Source organism: Pocillopora verrucosa, chromosome 6, assembly GCF_036669915.1.
Source record: "Pocillopora verrucosa isolate sample1 chromosome 6, ASM3666991v2, whole genome shotgun sequence".
NCBI classification, from domain to species: domain Eukaryota; kingdom Metazoa; phylum Cnidaria; class Anthozoa; order Scleractinia; family Pocilloporidae; genus Pocillopora; species Pocillopora verrucosa.
Window position 1 is genome coordinate 1,402,365 of NC_089317.1, and position 20,393 is coordinate 1,422,757.

At 38.0% G+C, this 20,393-nt stretch overlaps 1 protein-coding gene across 4 annotated transcripts; it reads right to left on the bottom strand.

Annotated features, from left to right (window-relative positions):
• Positions 1–4,388: 4,388 nt before the first annotated feature.
• Positions 4,389–19,895, bottom strand: LOC131769463 (uncharacterized protein MCAP_0864). Of its 4 annotated transcripts, XM_066168692.1 has the most exons (23): positions 19,589–19,895; positions 19,356–19,418; positions 16,905–16,982; positions 15,748–15,786; positions 14,614–14,671; positions 14,323–14,402; positions 13,756–13,807; positions 13,000–13,045; positions 12,296–12,388; positions 11,545–11,616; positions 11,160–11,241; positions 10,636–10,711; positions 10,174–10,235; positions 9,607–9,689; positions 9,370–9,470; positions 8,981–9,036; positions 8,453–8,544; positions 7,914–8,011; positions 7,332–7,426; positions 6,648–6,716; positions 6,269–6,325; positions 5,493–5,583; positions 4,389–5,391 (listed from the first exon to the last, which is right to left on the bottom strand). In XM_066168692.1, the coding sequence occupies exons 1-23, from the start codon at positions 19,619–19,621 to the stop codon at positions 5,309–5,311; spliced, it is 1,659 nt and encodes a 552-aa protein (XP_066024789.1). In that variant the 5' UTR covers positions 19,622–19,895; the 3' UTR covers positions 4,389–5,308. The 4 variants fall into 4 exon arrangements, with proteins under 4 accessions (XP_066024789.1, XP_066024788.1, XP_058941169.2 ...); XM_066168691.1 differs by having other exon boundaries at positions 4,389–5,583; XM_059085186.2 differs by lacking the exons at positions 19,356–19,418; positions 19,589–19,895 and adding an exon at positions 17,116–17,289.
• Positions 19,896–20,393: the final 498 nt, after the last annotated feature.

Here is a 20,393-nt window from a genome sequence, read left to right on the forward strand (position 1 = left end):
CAAAGGACCAGTCTATTGTCATCTGTTCATGTCAGAAATGTCATCCTCTTCACTACGCCGAGATTTTAGATCAGTAACGCTATTTTTTCAATTAGAAATTTCAGCCTGGTTAACTGAGATAAACATTGTGATATCTTTCCAAATTGATCTCAGTAAGTGAGATGAAGTGTTCATACGGTGTATTGGAAAATTTCCTAAACAATTTTCTTGTCTCTCGACAAGAGGAAAAAGACATCTTTCTCTATGTCTTTACGGAGTTTTAAATCCACTATCTTTCTTATTCTTTTTACACACATGATGCCTTTGACAGGACATGTGTCACATGTGAATGTCATAATGGCATAGCTCACCATTGAATCTCTGTGGCTCAGTGGAAGAGCAGCAGAGCTTGGAATCTGACAGTCTAAGGTCTGATTCCTCATGGGAACTCATAAATTTTCTTCACATGAAGTTCATGCCAAGACAAATAAATGTCTCACTGTACTTTCATACTTCTGTAAAGGCTGACAAGATTTAGAGATCACATTGATAGTTTGTTAGCCCAAGGCCCTCTTACCAGTAGACTGTGGTTGTAAGGGCAAGGAAATCAGTCTCAATTTTTTTTTGTCTCTGATTTGACAGACAGACTGTATTTAAGTATAGATCCCACTCTCCCATAGTCAATACATTTCACTCTGAATTCCTTAACAGAATCTTCTTCAGTTCACTGGAAATAACTTAAGAATGTTTGTCATTCCAAAGCCAACTTATTGAGATCTCTATCATCTGGTGTCAAGCCAATTTAACCAAACATGATTGATCAGTAAAAAATATTTTTACCATGTGACCAGATCTCGGCTTGAAACCATTTTTGCAGGAACAAATCAGGCAAATCTGGGTGGGTTCAGTCCATGTTCCCCTCTCACAGAGCTAGCAATGCAATGACATTTACTTTTTTAACATTCCCATAGTACTATGGATTCCCAAGACTTTATAGAAGATTTGCAGAATTCAACAGAAGAGTAACATTTAACAGACAGACCCTTAGGAGAAGACAAGAAGCCATGAAGTTTGTGTTCAGAGTTCCAAACAAAATCTTAGCATTTTTCCGGTGAGGAAATATTTTAATTGCTTACACACATATAAACCGAATTACAGAGATTTTGTCCCCTTAAAATTAATAACTTTATGTGTATGCATAGATGATGACCACAATTAACTGCACATGGTGGATGACAAGAGATATCCATGCTATTTTAAAGAGAAGGATTTTTAGATAATGTTGGTTATGAATAATGAGGAAAGTAAATCACCAATTTTGCAAAAGTTCAAGGATATCTGTTGCCATAAAGCTATTGGATTACATCACTCATGTTGCATACATTCAGGGTGTTGACATGAATTTGAGTTTGTATCAAGTATGTCCTCTTTGTTCATTAATTTTTGTTTTGTCTGTAGCTTGAACTTAACCCTTAAACTGCCAGAAGTGATTCACTTGTAACTTCTCCCTACCATTTCCCTGCACTCTCCAGCAAACTGGTATTGAGAATACTCAAATGTATCAGGTAGAAGTTGTTGTCTTGATCTAACACCAAATTCTTGCAACTAATTTACAAGGAAATTTGTAGCAGCTAGAGGGGAGAATTAACCAACAGATCCTGGGAGTTAAAGAGTTAAAAGAGTTAATAATATATTAATAGTGACCTGGTTGTTCAATTTTAGAGCCTTTTAGTAGTGACTGACCATAACCTAATGCATCAATCAATTTGAAGTTCCCACCTCCCCCCCCCCCCCCCCCACCACCTCCCATTCAGGGAACCCCCAGGTTTTAAACTTTTGGAGTTTGGTTGGTTCAAATTCCACTCTCCTTGGAACCAAAATGGTGTTCAAATGCCCCATCTAAGTGTGGGATTTGATTATCAATTTTTCTGTAAAAGGCAAATTTGTGACTGTGGCTTTCCTGTAAGCCTTTTCTTCTGGGCCATCTACCAGCGGAAGTGACCTTTTTACCTTTCAATGCCCCCATATTAAAAGATAAAACACATTTATTCAGACTTGACTGTTCAGGTGTAAATTCCCTGCCCCAACCTTTTGAGGTTCAAATTCTTCACCTTTGGGCTGGGAGGACTGTCAGATGCCTGTGGGTTGCTACTGGTGAGGGGGGGGGGGGGGATGAAGCCTTGAATTGAGTGGTGCATAACCTTAATCCAATTCAAACATGCACAGGCTAATGAAACAAATTGGAGAATTGAATGAAAGTGATCCTCGCAGTGATGTGCACTACTTAGGCAGTAGTGAAAATAAGGCCTGAATGTTCAAATATATGACTTTCATATATTCTTAACCGTATATTCATCACTTCACGGGTTTATTTAGAACCACCATCGTGACCAGCTCCCAGTTGGCTTGTTAGCTCAGTTGGTAGAGTACTGCACAGGTATCGCAGAGGTCATGGGTTCAAATCCCGTACAGGCCTGAAATTTTTTTTTTTTTTCAGGCCTTATTTTCACTACTGCCTAAGTAGTGCACATCACTGCGAGGATCACTTTCATTCATGCCTTTATCCGCAGTTCAAATATATGACTTTCATATATTCTTAACCATATATTCATCACTTCACGGGTTTATTTAGAACCAACATCATGACCAGCTCCCAGTTGGCTTGTTAGCTCAGTTGGTAGAGCGCTGCACCGGTATCGCAGAGGTCATGGGTTCAAATCCCGTATAGGCCTGAAATTTTTTTTTTTCAGGCCTTATTTTCACTACTGCCTAAGTAGTGCACATCACTGCGAGGATCACTTTCATTCATGCCTTTATCCGCAGTTCAAATATATGACTTTCATATATTCTTAACCGTAAATTGGAGAATTGTTAGAGGTTTCTTGCTTTCCTGTGAAATTGAAAATTGTTAACCCTTTTACTCCCATGAGTGACCAAGACAGAATTTCTCCTGACAATATCAAGCAGACAAATGATGAGAATAGAGAAAAATATAAATTAGGGGATTATAAGTTGATCCAATACCAAATTCTCCAAACTAACATCACAAGAACTGTATAGCAGACTGTAAAGAGAATTATTAATGAGATCTTGGGAGTGAAAGGGTTTATACAACTTTTTCCAAGAGTGGGTGTCTCGTTAGGAAGAAGACTGGAAAAGTCTTTTCAATGTCAGGGAAAAGTAACTTTAAATTCAAGTCAAAGAAAAATTAAGTTTGAGGGAAAGAACAGGAAAATGAGAATAATTTGAAAGATGATGAATGTGGCAAAAATACCAAGATAATTTTATTTTTTTGGAAAATGCTGTGATAATGTTTGGACAGTTAGTCAATGATTTTTTTTTGTGTTTGAATTAGCGGCACTGAGCTCATTGTTAATCCTTTCACTCTGAAGATTTCATCTGTAATTCTCCCTACTGTTTGCTATACAGTTCTTATGATGTTAGTTTGGAGAATTTGGTATTGAATCAACTTGTCTAATAATCACCTAATTGACATTTTTCTTTATTCTCATCATATTTGCTGAGTATGGTATTGACGTTGTGAGGGGGAATTGTCTTTTGGTCACTTATGGGAGTTTAAGGGTTAATTTTAAAAGGAAGGAAAGGCTGTCAATAGGTTTTCTAAAGAATTTTGCTTTTCTTGATCTCCACAGGAGAACAAAGAGCACAAGATGACAAAGAACACATGAGAAAATTGTGAAGAATAGCCTGGAATGTAATTGTATGCAGAAGCATCTTAGCAGTTCTCATAGAGGATCTGTTCATTGTTTCAATTTGTAAATATACATGCAGCTGAATTTCTCACCTCTGTTTGCCTCCATTTGGTCAGAGTACATGACATGTACAAGTCAGATGTCTCCTAGTGAGTATTATGATGAATGTGAGAGGCCCTATTTGATATGGGTATTCATAATGCCTTGTATACTTTCCTGGTTCATGAAATTCAAAATAGTTTTTTTTTGTTCAAAATTTTAACTTTAGTTTGGATCCTATGATGTTTTTTGCATTTGCCCTCAAAAAATGATTTAAAAAAGGTTTAATTTGCATAGATTATACAAATTTGCATTTTCCTTAATGCCTTTTACAACGGTTGTCAGGGGAGGGGAGGGGGAATTTGGAGACACTCACTCAAAAGCACATGGTGTAGGAAATATTAAAAATGGGTATACGAGTATATGGGTACCATTCACAACAGGCAAAAACTAAATTCCGCTACTTAGACCAAAAGTTATTTTTGCCTCAGCAGAGGCAACAAAACTATTAAATAGTGAGTTGATTAAATTATTTTTCTGTGCTTTAGAGAGATTCTCAAATACTGTCAATTTAAGGCAAAGGAAAGGAAGGGGAAGGTATAAAAACTATTTGATCACTGTTTGCACTTAGGATCAGTCAGAATTGTTTCTTGTTTGTGTCTTTTATTAAAACACCAGTTGGATTCATGATGGTCATTGAACTGAGTGGTGCAATTCAGTCTGACATCATTTTAGTGATTTCAAACTCAAACAAGTGTACAGTGCAAGTTTGATTTGAAATCACTAGTTTGATTTCAGACCAAAATTGCACCACATGAAGTTCAATTACCTTTTTATGACATCTATGTTGAAATCGCAAAATTCAGTTGCTCAAATACAGGATTTTCTTATTCTGTATAAATATTTTATCTATCCAGTATTGAGCTGGTTTGTAAAAAGTTGAAAAAATTTACTTCATTTTCTTGAAATTTTTAGTGTTTTTTTTAGAAGCCTTGAAATCTAATTGGTGGTTGTGTTTTAAAAAAGCCTTCTCATTGGCTGGGAAAAACATGTGATTTAGAGTGAAAAATAGCGCGATTTGGAAATAAAGTGCACCGATGAGAGCCAATCAGATTTATCACCAGTTATTTCAAAGTGGAAGAAATAAAGATATTAATTTAATTCTATGTACAATTAACTATGGAATTTCTCTATCAGGAAAGACTATAAATAACGCATTGAATGTTTCCATGATACATATGTACAGTGATGATAAATACGTAATTATTTGCTAATGAATATTCAACGTGGATTACGACCTAAAAGATGTGTTCGGTTTTTAGATGGTTTCTCAAAGGTTTCTCTGAAAATAGGATTTAAGTGCAATTGGTTCGTCTTTGAATTATATTAAGAACTTTCTTAGAATCCACATTACGGCTTATCTTTCGGCAGGTCTAGATTTTATTGGCATTGATTATGTAATGTTTTGTCGGATTTGAGTCTTAAGTATTTTCCCTTTTTTTAAGAAACAAAGTGAAACACATGTAGTCCTAATATTGACTGAAAAAAGTTCTGAAGTGTGTGGAGCGTGGTAGAAGCTACTGAACAGAACAGATGGTTGACTTTCCGTTGGGTTTTTGTAATGCTGTTAAAGTCTTTTTCTTGAATAGCTTTGCTTCTCCTAGAAAACAGAAAATAGATACTTGATGTAGGATTGGAATGCATCCCTCGGTGCTAGCTCAATGTCACGTTTACGTGCTGCATGGATATTTATTGACTTACCCTTTCCTTGCGAAATTAGTCTGGCTACGCAAAGAAATTCGAAGAAATCCACCGTTCCGGAATCATCTATGTCTACCTCTAACATGGCTTCCTGCAAGCAAAAATTAATTGTCTGTAGTTTTTGTAAAGTGATGGATTTTGCCATCTACTATTTCTCGTCAGAGCCCCTCCAAGAATATTAATCATGCAACCCACACTAAAGAATTTTTTAAATTGTTTTATACTTAAATGATGATGGTAAACTTACGGTGGCCCGATAAATGGGAAACTTGTGAGGTCGCACGTGATCGGCTGTCACGCACGTTGTTTCCGTGGACGATAACAACTGCCGTAGTTGAGGAGGCATGTTTTGAGGTCAATAAATCGTTTTATTTTCGTGAAAAGATCATTTTGCAGTACTTGGCGTTACCTCCGCGACACAGCTCTGTAAATCAGTACAGTAAACCTTGATTTTGCGAAATCTTCAGAGACACTTTCAGAGATAGCTGTCAGTGTCTGAGAACAAATGTGAATTATCTAATCTTTCTGATTACATTGCAGGTTTGTAAATTTCTAGAATAAGAAAGAACTTTCCAACTTTGCAGCCATTGTCGTCCCATCCACGGACACAACGCGCGTGACAGCCGATCACGTGCGACCTAACAAGTTTCCCATTTATCACGCGATATTTTGATACTATCGCGCGTTAAATTGAATTTAAAAAGTGGATAGCATGTCCTCTATGGGCCACCGTATGAACCAAATTAATTTTTTTTTGCTTAATACATCATAATTACCTTTATTTCTTCAGTGGTTGCCATTCTACCTAACGTGTCTGGTATTGCTCTCAATAACTGAAAAGACAGGAAATTAAAACATGTTCATTCACAGTGAGGTAGTGGCTGCAACTTACTACTTTAGAAAATTACGCATTTACTTCAAACATGAGAGAGCGTATTTTAACGCCTCTGGGAACCAAAGGGAGTTTGGGTAGCCAGTGAGTTACTATTTTGAATGACGAAAATAAGAAAAAAATTTTGATAACGATCCGCTATATTTAACAATCAGTCTGCCATCTGCTCTCCCTAGACTCCTGTGACCATGCTAACGCCGCGAAATGATTTATCGCATATCCACGAGTTAAAAAAGGTAACAAAGTTCCTTTTCCTTCCATACCTCTTGTGTATCAAGGTTGAAGTCGTCGTTGGTGTCGAATCTCTTAAACTGCTCAAACATCATTTGAATCTAGTAAGAAATCAAGGATTATTCTAAATGCAGAATGCTAGGTGGCTTCGTGGTTTTTTACAACAGTAAAATTGAAATCAAAGTCTTACCGATTAACTTCCGGTTTTTTTCTCTTTGAGAGCAAATTAGGATCATTGAGGGAAAGTCATTCTGGATTGCATTGTTTTTGATCTCGGCGTTGTGATTGGTCTAGAAAACTTGTGCCTCCCTCTCAACCAATCAGGTACCAAACTAAACCAAGCGCGGCCTGCGCACCGTCGTTTTCCCGCGCTTTTTCACAATGAGTTCTCATTGGATCCTTGTGAGCTTTTCCTACGCTCTTATTGGTTGTTGCGATTACTTTGGTGACGATTTCAGAAAAGTCAGTTGAAAAATGCTCTAGGCGGAACTCGATAAACAGCAACACCAAGATAGCAAAAATTTGGATCATTGACAATCATGGGTCAACGCATTCGGCCTCAAGAGAAGCATAGATAGGGAAAGATCCCTTGAACAAGAACTCAAAACAAGGGCCACGTCTAGCACGCTGGACAGATCGTTCTTTCTAGAGTCCAACAAGGTACCTATCCCGGGGTCAACTTATCTGTGATTAACATTTCTGTGATGGAATGTTACCTCTTCGTCAGACCACTCAGGGAAGTGTTCTTTAGCCTCTTTTATGAGCGGTTTTCCAAGCTTTGTATCAACAAGCCTCGGATGAACGCCGGTAACTGTCGATGTAAGTCAGTAATGATTAGAGTCATTTAAATATGAACTGCATAGGGTTGCTGACTAACTGAGAGACGTCGACTAAACTGACTGAGCGACCAGCCTACTTGACCGACTGCTAACTAACTGGCTGACAGATGCACTGACTGACTGGCTGACCAAATGACTGAGAGAACTAATCTTATGAGAAAAGATTGACCAAAATAAGCCTGTGGCTGCTTTATGTTTCCATGCATGTCCATATTGAAACCAGTAACCCTAAGCAATTACCGGTTTCAAAAGTTTCAACTAAAGAACGGCAAGGCAAGAGGACCTTTTTTTTTTTTTTTTTTACAGCCGGTCAAATTTTATTGATAAAATATATATGGAAGTGGTATAGATGTAACCTGATGGGCTATGCCCCATGTGCTCCCGTATACCCTTCGTGAACGAAAATAACAGACGGTCACTGGTGATCTAAAATAACTGTTATCTGTTAGACTTTCATACCTTTGGATGATTTTTTCGAAAACTTTCTGACATTCTCTCTGGCACTTGCTGACCTGCCTTCCCTCCACCCCGTCAGTAATGGATGATTGATATCAATTCTGCAATGATTTCATAAGAGATAAATATCAATGGGTGAAAGGTAAACTTTGAACTCGAGCCACGTAGCTCTTCAGCCGCAGCTTATTCCGATTTCCATAGCACGAAGCGAGTAGGAGTATCACTACTCCTTCCCGAGTAGGGATGCCAATCCTCCGCAAGGCTACTCTTCTCTTCCAGCCGCCTCCTCCTCGAATATTTCATCAGGCACCCCTGAGAATTCGCTGGTACCCATCTATACTCCTGGTTGGAGAAAGACATTGTGAAAATAATTTGTCTTGCCCAAGAATACAGGAATACAACCCAATGATTCGCTCAGGTCTTGAACCCAGACCTTTTGACGCGGAGTTCAGCGCACTGACTGTAAGGCTGACTGTAATTGAGACGTGAAAGCGCGGAAGATATTTATCGAAATTAATAAAAGTCTTGAACATTTTTTTCACCTGAATTCACTATCTTCAACTTCTTGTAAGTGCAATTCCAAATCCTCGAAGGGCCGCGAAAGCTTTTTACCCAATGGATGGCCAGAAAGATCCTGCATCACCGTGACACACATACAGAAAAAAGAGTCAATATCTATATACTAAGAACTCCCAGGTGGTTAAAATGAGGAATCCAATAATAGTCATCTGATGAAAAGGTCGGAGGTGTAGGCGTGCAATTGCTTAGATACTGACTTTGCTCCGTAAATACTGCCTGTCTCTACCTATCTTAGGTAAGTTTTGCATTCGTCAAATCAACCATTAGCGCTTAAGGTTCCACCAAAAAATAACTAAGGACCAAAATGGTAACCAAAAATATGCTATTAGTGAGGATCTTTCGGCGTTTGTAAGCGTTTATACGACCTGCCACTGTTCCGAGTCCTTTTAATCTGTTTGTTTTTGTATCAACTTGCCGCACTTTTTGAATCGTTCTTCCAGCCGAGAAAGATTTGTTTGAGATTGAAAATATTCAGAAGTATGGCTTGTTACCTCATTTATTCCAAGATAGTGAGAGGGTAACGTCGCTCTGAATTCCGTCAAAGTTCCTAAAGTAAATGTTACATTAAAATCAGGTTATCCACATTCTACATACGAACCACATAGATTTCCAGTTAAGATATTTAACACATAGATTCCATATTGATGGAGGAGATCAGTTGTAGATCATAGATGACATCAAAATTAGTTTCCTGGCGTATTAGGCCACGCATGATGTTGGGAGGAAATTCGAAAAGTTTGCAAATCACTTGTCTCCGACTCCTAATTTACACACTTTTCTCGTGTTCTCTCAACATCTCGCGTGGGTGAACTATGCTGGTAACCCAATAGAAAGTGCGGTCCACTGCCTAAATTGACGGTAGGCATTAACTCGAGCTCACCTTCTTTCGCTGCCACGTACATTTTATTCAGCATTGAGGCATATGCTTTTTGATCTTTGTTGTATTCTTTCACCGTTAGATGCTGTCTTTCAAGCATAATTCTGAAATTAAGTTTTAAAAGGTTTTAAGCATCTTATGCAGTTATAGTGCCAACAGTAACGGATCTAGACATCGACTCGAGTGAACTGTAATGAAGAGCAATTACTAGCAAGTTATGTCCATGTTGATGTGGCTCACCTGAAATCTCGACTTAACCCACTTATAAATCCAACATAATATTTTTGCTGTTTCTGAATTTCGCCCTCCGCCACTACCAATAACTGAAAGACAAAGTGAATTGTGATCATGAGTTTCTAAGAGTCGTGGCTCCTTACAAATTGGGCATATCCCGCTCTGTTGGTTTGACTGGCAAGACTAATTTTCGATTGAGTGTTGTATAAGCAAACTAAGCTAATAACAGTGACCAATCAAAACAGAGGAATTATCATAACAGGCTAATGAAAAGTCAACGTGATAACAAGTAACCTGGCAAAAGCGCGCGAAAACGCCGATGACCAAGTCACGATTCGTTTTAATTGTGCATTTTATCGGTTGAGAGGGTAGCGCGAGTTTTCAGGACCAATTAGAGAGCGAGATAGACTAAGACCAATGTAGTCCGGATCAGTTTCACACTCAGTACTCTATCTGTTCATCTCTGTTTTCGGTTCATCTACCTCACGCATTTTGCTTGAATTACTATATGCACCACTTTCTCTCGCTCTTGCAAGTCATAGTGTATTTAAAACTGCAAACCCAAATACGTACTCTGTCCTTGAGGAATAATTGCTGCTTTATTTTCTCCATTTCACTTGAGGAAACATGCGGAACTAGAGAGAAGACGCGTGAAAAAATACAAAACAAATCTTAACACTAGGGTATCAATGAAAGACAACTTTTAAAGTAAAAATTTCCATTTGACATCCGAATAAAAATCGAGCAGAGATGATCCTTGCAAGAGAGCTGCAATTGCAGAGAAGAAGCCTGAGAAAAATTCAGGCTTCGACGGGATTCGAACCCTTTAAAATTTGCCTCGCTACCAACACGAGGCTTCGTTACAAAGTTGTTAGTAGTGCCCGACTAGTGTGTGAGAGGACTGGGTTCGATTCCCGTCCGGCAAAGCCCGAAACTTTTTTCGATCTTCTCTCCAGCAGTCCAATGGCAAGGATTATTTTTTTCCTTGACCAAATGAATTGTTATATACATACAATTACTGATTTATAAATTCACCTGCTCCACACGTTCTCACCGTCCCATTCTTGACATCTTTCTCCATTTTAAGATATTTAACTTGATCCATAAGCTCCTAAGAAACAAGCAAACATCCAAAGATAAACAATCAAGCCCGGGAAGGTCTGGTGCCCAAAGTGACGGCCTTGCAACTTAAGTTTTCGTGTTTTTGTTTCCCAAAAGATTTTAATTCGACTGAACAGCGAAGAGTAAAACAGTTAAATTTGTTCTTTTGATTGTCGAGTGTCTTCTCTCGCCTTTACACGAATGGCTTAGCCAGATGGAAGAATAGCAAAATTACACAGCACTCTGTAGCTTTTTACAGTTCCACCTTTATATTCTTTTAATAACGACGGATCCCCTCTCCGCCCTCCTGAAAATCTAGGCCACCCACCCCCCCCCCCCGAAAAAATCCTCCGAACTCCCCTCCCCCCCGGACGATACTGACTGGTTCCCTAGGCCTATCAAGAGAGTCAGCCGCTCATGAGATTAATTTCAAGACCTCGTTTCATCTCATTCCATACCATAATTCTCTGATTTAGTCTTGATTTTGTATCTTCTAACTGATCTTTAGTTTCTTTGAGCTCCTTGGCAAGCCTCTCCTCACTAAAAAACAAATCACTGACATAAGAACAGGCTGAAAAGCTTAAAAACAAATCACACCTTGTTCACGAAGAAAAAAATCATATGTTTATAAGGTGCAGTCGATGTCTTCTCGAAGGTCAGCCGACAGTCGAAGCACCCTTGACCAACTGTCGGTCGACATCGACCAACTATTAGTAAAGATATCGATCAACCATCGTCACCGCGTCGACTGACCACCGACTGACTATCGATCGATATATCGACCTAAACATCGACCGACGTTGTCTATAGAAAACATAATCGACAGAAAGTAGGGTAAGTTACCTTGAGTGGACGTCTTTTATCAGCTTCGCCTTTTCTCGTTGCCACAAACTCACAGTTCCCTCACGTTGAAGCCTGGAAGAAATTTCGACAAAACATGAATATCATCAATGAATAGGCCAGGGCTAATTCGAAGAAAACACAACACGATGCCTCAGCAAATGTTTTTACTATAACGTTAGAGAAAAGTATATTCCTACAAGAGCGAAGAAATAATAATTACAAAACAGACAAACTACCTAAAGGCCACTGCAAAACGAAATTAAAGAAAACGATGAAAACGAAGCCGCTTACTAAATGCTGAGGATAACTGGCGTGGTGGTTGGAGACAACAAACTATATAACTAAATTTACATACAGCACGTAACAAAGGAGCGTAATTAACAAAATACCGATGAACGAAAGAAGAAAAAAAAGTACACGATGACAAGTAAGCGAGAAAACGAAAAACAAAGGAAAAGATTTGCCCAAGCAATCAATTACTTAAAAGTATCAACGTTCCAACCTCAGCTCGCATCACTCGTTTGTGAAAATTGTCAACTTTAGCTCAGGTTCGAAATTTCTTTTTCATTTTAACCCGTACCATCTTCTCATCAGTGTGCTTATTCTGCATACTGCTCCCTATATATTTCCTATGGTACTGACAACGGGAATTTGTTTGACTTTAACAAGCATCTGTAGTTTGTAATCACTTTTCTTGCCATCATGACCTTGATAAATTAATTTAGAAACGTTACTAATTTATATAACTTACTGTTGAATTTGCTTTCCTCTATCTTCCAGTTGCTCCTCCAGCTTTCTGCAAGTCGCCAAGACTGTGTTTTTCTCCGCCACAGCGTATTCGTGCCTTACGAAACAAAAAGGACTCACATCAACATTTAGTTCAGCCATTTGTTTTAAAACACGATGTCCTGGTGAATCAGCTTGTTGAAGAATCCTTTATAGCTTAGAAGTATGTTGATACTTATTTATCTTACAATCCTTTATGGCGAGGGGCATTTAGGAAGTAAGTAGTGATATTTTAGACTTAACACAGTGATTGTCATAATGTCATGACCGCTTAAGTCATTCCATTGAAAACTAGACACAAGACCACCCCCTCCCCCATTCATTACTTTCGAAAGACCCCTCCTGCTACAGGAAAGATAAATTCCGCACTCAAGTCAGATGGATCATAAGGCGCTTTCAGCAGCTACTAAAAGCACTGCGTATATTGCTACTTCCAGTCCATTTCCGGTTACCTTCCCCCTCTCCTCTTAAGCATCTCTTCAGGCTTCCTTAACAGTTCACTCGTTCTCATTTACAGTCCTGGGTGGAGAGAGGTCACAGATCTCCAGCCCCAGACCTCTCGATTCGGAGTCGAACGAGCGAACCGTTAGGGGTTAGCTTCTCCTAACAATAGGGGTATATCATCACCTCTCGGGAAAAAAATCAATATTTTCAGCCCCCTTTACTTACTTTTGCTGCTGATGCATCGATTCAGCCTGTTCGCGTTGAAAATCAACTGCAATAGGTAAATTAAAAGAGATTTTTTAACAAAACAGATTACTAAATGACCCTGAAGAAGATCTGTGGTACCAAGGTTAGATCATAATCTTTAGGCTTCATAATATCTCTACGTTGGCAAATTCACTTTACTTGTATCAACTCAATGGAGAAAACCAAATAATCAATTGATAAGAGCCACTGAATAATTTTGAAAAGATGATGTAAAACAATGGCTGAATGTTTCATTTCACCCTTTCTAATGATCAACACATATTTTGCTCTGTAATAAAACAAATGCGATTAAGGTGTAGATGAAACAAGACAGGCTAAAAAACACAACTCTTTAAATATCAATCGATAACATAAATTAATATTTTCCGAACGCAATTTTGTGTGCTGGCAGATAAACTGCTTCCACGGTTTGGCATGTTCCACATTTCGTTGGATATGGGCCTCCGCTTGCAAACTTCGCCTCAAGTTCCTCTGCTTTAAATCAGAAGTGTTAACAGAAACTGCTGGGTGAATTTCTTATCCGCCTATCGCAAATATAATAACACGAAAGCAGCTATTACCATTCACCAACGTTTGATTGATCCTATAAACCTGGACACCATTCCTTCATTTCGCCTCAAAAGTTGCCACCCCGAGAACCTGGCCTGAATTAATGCGCGAGACTCAGAACGAAGTAAGTAACAAAGAAAAGAAGAAATAAAAATGAAAACTCACGTTTCAGTTTCATGTTTTCCTTTGCGAGCAGTTGTTCAGCTTTAGTTTTCTCCTATAAAGCAGAAAAGACAGGGTACTTACCAACTGATGGGAGGGTTTTTATTCTTCTTTCTTCTCATGGAACCGTTAATGGGGCCGTGCGGCTTTTTGCGGCCTTTCTCGTGCCACCACATAGGGCAATTCTGGGGGATTTTTTCTCATAATATTTTTGATGAAAGCGGGGGCGCGGGATTTTATGGTAAACGTTGCAATCATACATTTTAAAGAACGTTACTGCTGGAACACCAAATGAATACAAGGGCAAGATGCATCCTCTTTCGAGAATAAAAGAAAAAAAGAGGGAGGTGTATTTTTAACAGGCTTCTTTCCCTTCCGCCCTCCTTTAGGATCTTCGGCTTTGAATCAACAGAGAGCTTAGTTTTTCCCTCTGATTTTCGCCGTCTTGCTCTAGATTGAGTACGTTTGCATTAGATAGGAATACAATTTTCTCCTTATCTCCCTAACAGATATCTTGAGGATCACAGGAAAAAACGAGGCAGTCTTAGATGTTTCTTTTTAGACTCTTACCTGTATATACTGAATGATACTGTTTTTCAAATTTTCCAAATCTTGAGAAACATGATTGACATACTGGATGTAAAATTTATCTGAAAACAGGAGGAGTGCATGTTAACAGAAGATTAATTAAAAAACAGTATAGAACCTTGAAACCTACGGCCGATTACCAACCACTGTTCGGGAATATGAGCCCGCGCTCTTACCCCGTGGAGGAACAAAGCTTGGACAGGAGAGAGCGACGGAAATCGAACCTATGTGAAACCGCTTTACATAAAGTGTTAGGTAGAACGTTCCGCCTACCGTATTCTTGCACATCTTTCAAATTTTCCTCGAAAAGGTCGATCTTTTGAGGCTCTTTCTACAAATGTAAGAAAAAAAGCGGGAAATATTTTTTTTCGCAGGACACATAAACTGAAGTTTGATGATTCAGTTTTTCACTCTGCGTAGCAACGGCTATTGCTCTTTGGTTGCTGTTTATAATGATGATGACGATAATGATGATGATAATGATAATGGTGATGATGGTAATGATTACGATAATGATAATAATGATGATGGTAATGATGACGATAATGATAATGATGATGATGGTAATGATGACGAAAACTATAATGATGATAACGATGTTCGAGTTGCTTTTGATTTTTTGATGAAAAAGAGAATTCCTAACGTCTCAGTCGCGTCGTCCTTTTTATCAAGTTTAAGGTGACTATGGTAGCTTGGTTAGAAAACTCTCAGAATATGGGTAGTGCTGAAGTAACTTCCACTGACACCTTGTTTATTTGGATTTGAAGTTCAGGCAAGACCACTGATCCAAACCTTATTTAAACTTATGAAATCATGTCGGTTGTACATTATCACTTTATAAAACGATCTTACATAGTACATTTGTATTGGGAGTCTTGTTTGTAAAAGGAAGGATAGGGGCATCAGAAAATCTTCATTCATTCGTTTGTCTGTCTGTCTGTCTGATAGACCATCACAGTCTGTACGTCTGGTTGTCTATGTATGTACTTCTGTATGTATGTAGGTGTATTGTTCTGTCTCTTTTTAAGCCTGTCTTTTTTCTATCTTTCTTTCACGCTATGTCTAAAGGGGGTAAGTTTCTAAACAAATTGTGATACTGCGTCACTGGGGGAATGACAAGACAATCGGATGCAAGTACATCATCATTTTTTATACACGTTCGTATTTTGAATGAGTTCTTAGCTCCTCGACGAAACGTGTTAAAATAAATGATTGATTAATTGATGGCTGTCTGTCTGTCGGCCTTTCTATCTTTCTGTCACAGAGTCAGTCCGTCCGTCTATCAAACGTTCCGTTCGGTCTATCTGTCTGTCCATCTGATTATATTTAACGGTTCGTTATTGTATATTCGTTTATTCGTTCGTCCAGTATTTCTTTATTTATCTTTTTAGTAATATGTTTACGTACCTCAAGTTGTTGTTGAAGGGTTTTTAGCTTCTCGATTTCCTTCAGTAGATAAAAGAATTATGTTAATTCTTTCTTCTAACAACGGTGAGGATGAGGTGCTTCAAAAAAAAATCTACCCCTTGTTGCGCGCAGATTGCTGCCAGATACTGTCATCAGTGCTTTGCGAAACGAGCCTTACAATTTTAATGCAACTTTCGGAGAAAGATCTGGCAACGTCCTGTCGTTAAAAAATTCAAAACTTGTATCCACGAGAAAATTTATTTACTGCATAAAGAGTGGGGAGTTTGCTTTTCTTGCAAAATAACTTGTGAAAGATTAAGATATTTGGAAGTTTAAGTGATAGAAAGCGATCAGTGATAAATTATCCCACAAAATTATTTGTAATTCCACCACCTTTGGTCTGTACGGCTATTTAAATAATTAACCCCCCATTAAGAAATTTAATTTGTTACGTAGATATGACCATGATAATTGCCAATTAAATGACTGAATTATTGATTCTTAATTGACTTCTACTATCAGAACTATTAGCTACTAGAATAGATCACTTTGAAATGATGTTACAAAAGAGAAATTTCCATTTTTCGATTGATTTAACAAGTTCACCGAGTTGTTTTTGATCAGCGATCATATGATGATTTAAAACAACGAATATTGTCCCGTGATGTACCGACACAATAGAACGTTTGAACAACGAAGGATGCAGAGATCTTTCTGTAATTTGCCTATAGAAATTCATGCATAAAGATTCAGTATCACTGGGTCAATCAGTAATAACAGTTTTGCTCAAATAAAACTTCTTATGGTTAATCCGCAAGGCGATCGTTTTACACAGCAGCAATCCACGGTGCCGCAGGGAGATTATTTTGATAAACTAGAACCGCAGAACGCTGAGATTATTGGAGCATGAGAATGAACGAATTTTCAAGGTTTTCTTGAATAGAATTTTTGGAATCAATTCCGAGGTTATAAAGTGTTCCTACGATTTTCGATTTCTGCTATCTTATCCTTGTTCATATGTGATAAATCGTTCTCAAACTGACTGCCTTATGGCAAAGATTTGCTCTGAGATCTAGCTAACTTTGTTCCACTGTGGTTAATTCGATTCAGTTAATGTTCTTTAAACGTTTGTGACACAGGAAATTGCATGGCCTTACCAAATCGAGTCTTCTCTTTGCTGACTCACTCGTCGGGTTGTGATTGAACTCGATGACTTTATCAAACAGATCAAACATCTGAAAGAAAGAACACATGAAACAACAGTTGTTAAATCAAGACATGAACTGTTGCTGCCAGCCCACGGCTCATTTGTACCCGGCGATAAAAACCCTTTGCAATTCGTGCATCGCGCATGTTGCATAAACATACCTCGCTCAGCTTCTCACCACAGTGAACAAGGAAACCGAAGAACTTCTGCATTGTGGGATTCTGAATCAATCAGCTCTCAAAATTGTGCAAGAACTGAATCAAGTTTTCATATAGAAAATATTTGCTTTGCAGACAGAACTTCCATGGCGACATGGAAATGTAAATTACGAACAGTTCTTGATCTTCCTTTTTTTAACAGAATAATTTGCAAGGTACCCGTAGGAGACAATACAAAATCCCTGCAGGCGGTCATTCGGACAATGCTACCGAAATCGCTTACCACAAAGACAAATAAAGATATTGAAATAAGGCTATTAGTTATGATTTCCGGGATTCGTAAGTACCGGTTTAGTGAAAATCAGCGGGAAATCGATCTATTTAAAATACACTATACGTTTTTTAAGATGGAAATTTGGAGTGTATTTATGTATTCAAAATGGTTCAACTTTGATTCAGTTAATATTCCAAAGCTCACCCAACTTTAATAAGCTTGCATTTTTATCCCAAAAATTTCGTTATCATTTAATTTAACTGCAAGCTCAGATTATTTCTGACTCAAACGGTATATTTGTTTATTTTTAGGCTTTATGTGGGCATAATTCAATCTTAGTGATATGCACTCTTACAGATAAAGCATCGTTTTAATTCGATTAGTTCTCCCAAAACAGTGCAAAGCTCGGCAAATCGCCTTGTAGTTCATATATTGTCAAGCGAATTTTTACCTTGTTAGTTTTTCAATATAATATAAATAATATGACCAGAAACCCTCTCCCAACCTGACCAATTTTTCCCTAATAGGCCGCTTCTAGTGACCTACCCTTTTGGATTTTTTTGGTAGAAGGGGTAAAATTTTACAATAGGACGAGAGGAGTATGAGAAAATATCATTTATTGTTCGGTCTGATATTAATAGCTCGTAGTACGGGCTCACATGCAGTTAACAGCTTGCAGTCAAATGGTTTCCCTGAACGCGAATCAGTTGCATACAGTCACGCTTATTATGACTTGTTATTGTTTGACACTTCACCTAGCAACGAGTGATTGCTAGAGACTTTTTAATCGTATTTTTCTTTGACGTTTTGAAAGATTAGTTAGAGCTTAAAAGATAAAGAGGCATATAGCCAATTGTTAATTAGTGCTTTATTTACGCAGGCATTTTACACAAACCTATATCAGCGTTCACTGACATAAGCACCGGCGAATTCTACATGAAACCTAACCGTTTTGGTAGGCCTTGCGAGAGTTAAAACAACAACTAAAGTCAACGATCAATGTTTACCCGTAAACAAACAGTTAGGTTTGAAGATATTTTATCTCCTTGTTCAAACACGTCAAAGAGAATCGAAGTCACACGCGGTTCAATGATGAAGCGTTTTGATGAGAAATTTTTCTTTTCGCAAAAATGCCAAATGAATGAAGTTGAAAGCCATTTTCAGAGTTCACGTGCAGTTCAAAGTTCTCACAAAATTTTGAATTCTCCTTTAAAAATCTTGTTTTAGCTTCAACGCGATAAAGTGGACGTGATCGAGGCTCTTCTAATCAATCTCGACGGAAAAACGAAAGTCACGATCGTGAAAATTACACTTTAATTTTGCGCTTCTAATTCATTCAAATAGATCTTTATGTTTCCTCGTTTCCTAGGTAATAAATGGCTCTCTGTTCGAAGACTTATCATCTGTCACAGAAAATTTTCGTGTACACGCAAAACAGAATTCGCAAAATTTTCTCTCTGAACGATATCTCAAAAAGCTAAATCCGTATTGCACATAAGACTTACACAAAACAATGTTTTTTTCCTGTCCTAGAACAACAGATTTTATACAGCAATTAACACTCATTTAGACCTCTCTTGACTTCGGTTGCGATCAGGCGTCAAACTCTTCCCTTGATGTGTTATGGCAAGGAAATCATCTCGAGTTTGATTGCCGACGCTTTGAAATAAAATCTAATTGGACTATAGGTTTAGTTAACGTATTTCCGATAATCCATGGCCCTTTTACGTTGTTGCAAATTATCTTAGCTTCACAATCCTCAGATCTATAGATAATCGAATAATTGCTTGATCTTACATGAGTTTGTGTTGGCTGACTTCAGAAAGCTTTCACTAGAGATAAGACAGTTTTTAAAACAAAGTTTTCGGCGCACAGCCGGGTAACTTTGCTGATAAACTTTTGAATGGTTCAGAGCGGATTCAGCAAAGCGCTCAATTACTATAAATTTATTGAACGCTACGAAAATTACCTTCGCTACTCGTATTTTCATCTCTTTCGTCTTCTTCTTCATTTCAACCGACGAAGCGTCATCCTGTGAGATATCATTATAAACAGACATTGTAATTTACGAAATATTCAATAAAAAAGAGCATTCAAGTCGAGCGCAGTTTTGTCGTAACCCGGTGAGCGAACACAATTGGCTGCATTGTTTACTGTACGACGCGAGCGACTTGAACACCGAGTCCAATATATGTTACTTACCTTAGAAGGATGACCACGAGCAATTGTACTCATTGTAAATCCGTGTAGAGGTTTAAGTTTGTTTCATCTTTTCATTTCGCTTCGCCCTTGAACAATGTCGCCAAATTGTCGTGTTTGGGTAACCGTAAGCTAATGGTCTCACACAAGGCGAAGAAAAACGTTGCAATGAATAAATTTCTCCATTTTGCTCAAATGCTCGTAAGTCGAGCAAGCTGACTTTGAATTGTTTTCCTATTTGAATTTTCCGTCTCCTTGTGTAAACACGAGGCAATTTCCTCTTAGAAACCGCATGTAGTTATTAACTACACTGAATATTAAAAGGGTATGACAGATTGAGTCAATATTCGCTTCCTCAAAGGACCTCTTCCGTACACGGGTCATTAAGATTCATTTATTCTGCTTTGGTACAAAACAATCTTTTGTCTAACAAGTAATAAAGAATTGAAAGAAAATTAATGAGTTTTGGGATAGTCTAAGTGAATAAGGTCAAGTTTAGTTCATATGTTGCACAAACATATTTTTTGCGAAAAAATTCATAACGTCGATCATCGAAACTTGGTCTATGGTTTTAAACTGATGAAGGAGATCTGTTCTGTGTGCGAATTGTTTTTAAATTGAGACATGAGAAAAGAACACAACAGCCTAATGTGAAAGGTTATATTTTCTTGTCAAGCAAATTTGTGCACCAGGAGAAAATAATCACTAAAATGATTGTCTTTCAAAAATTTTTTTTTTTTAGGACAATGCGCGAAGATTGGCACTTTTGACATCAAACGATTCCCTTATCTATTAAAACGAATTTACA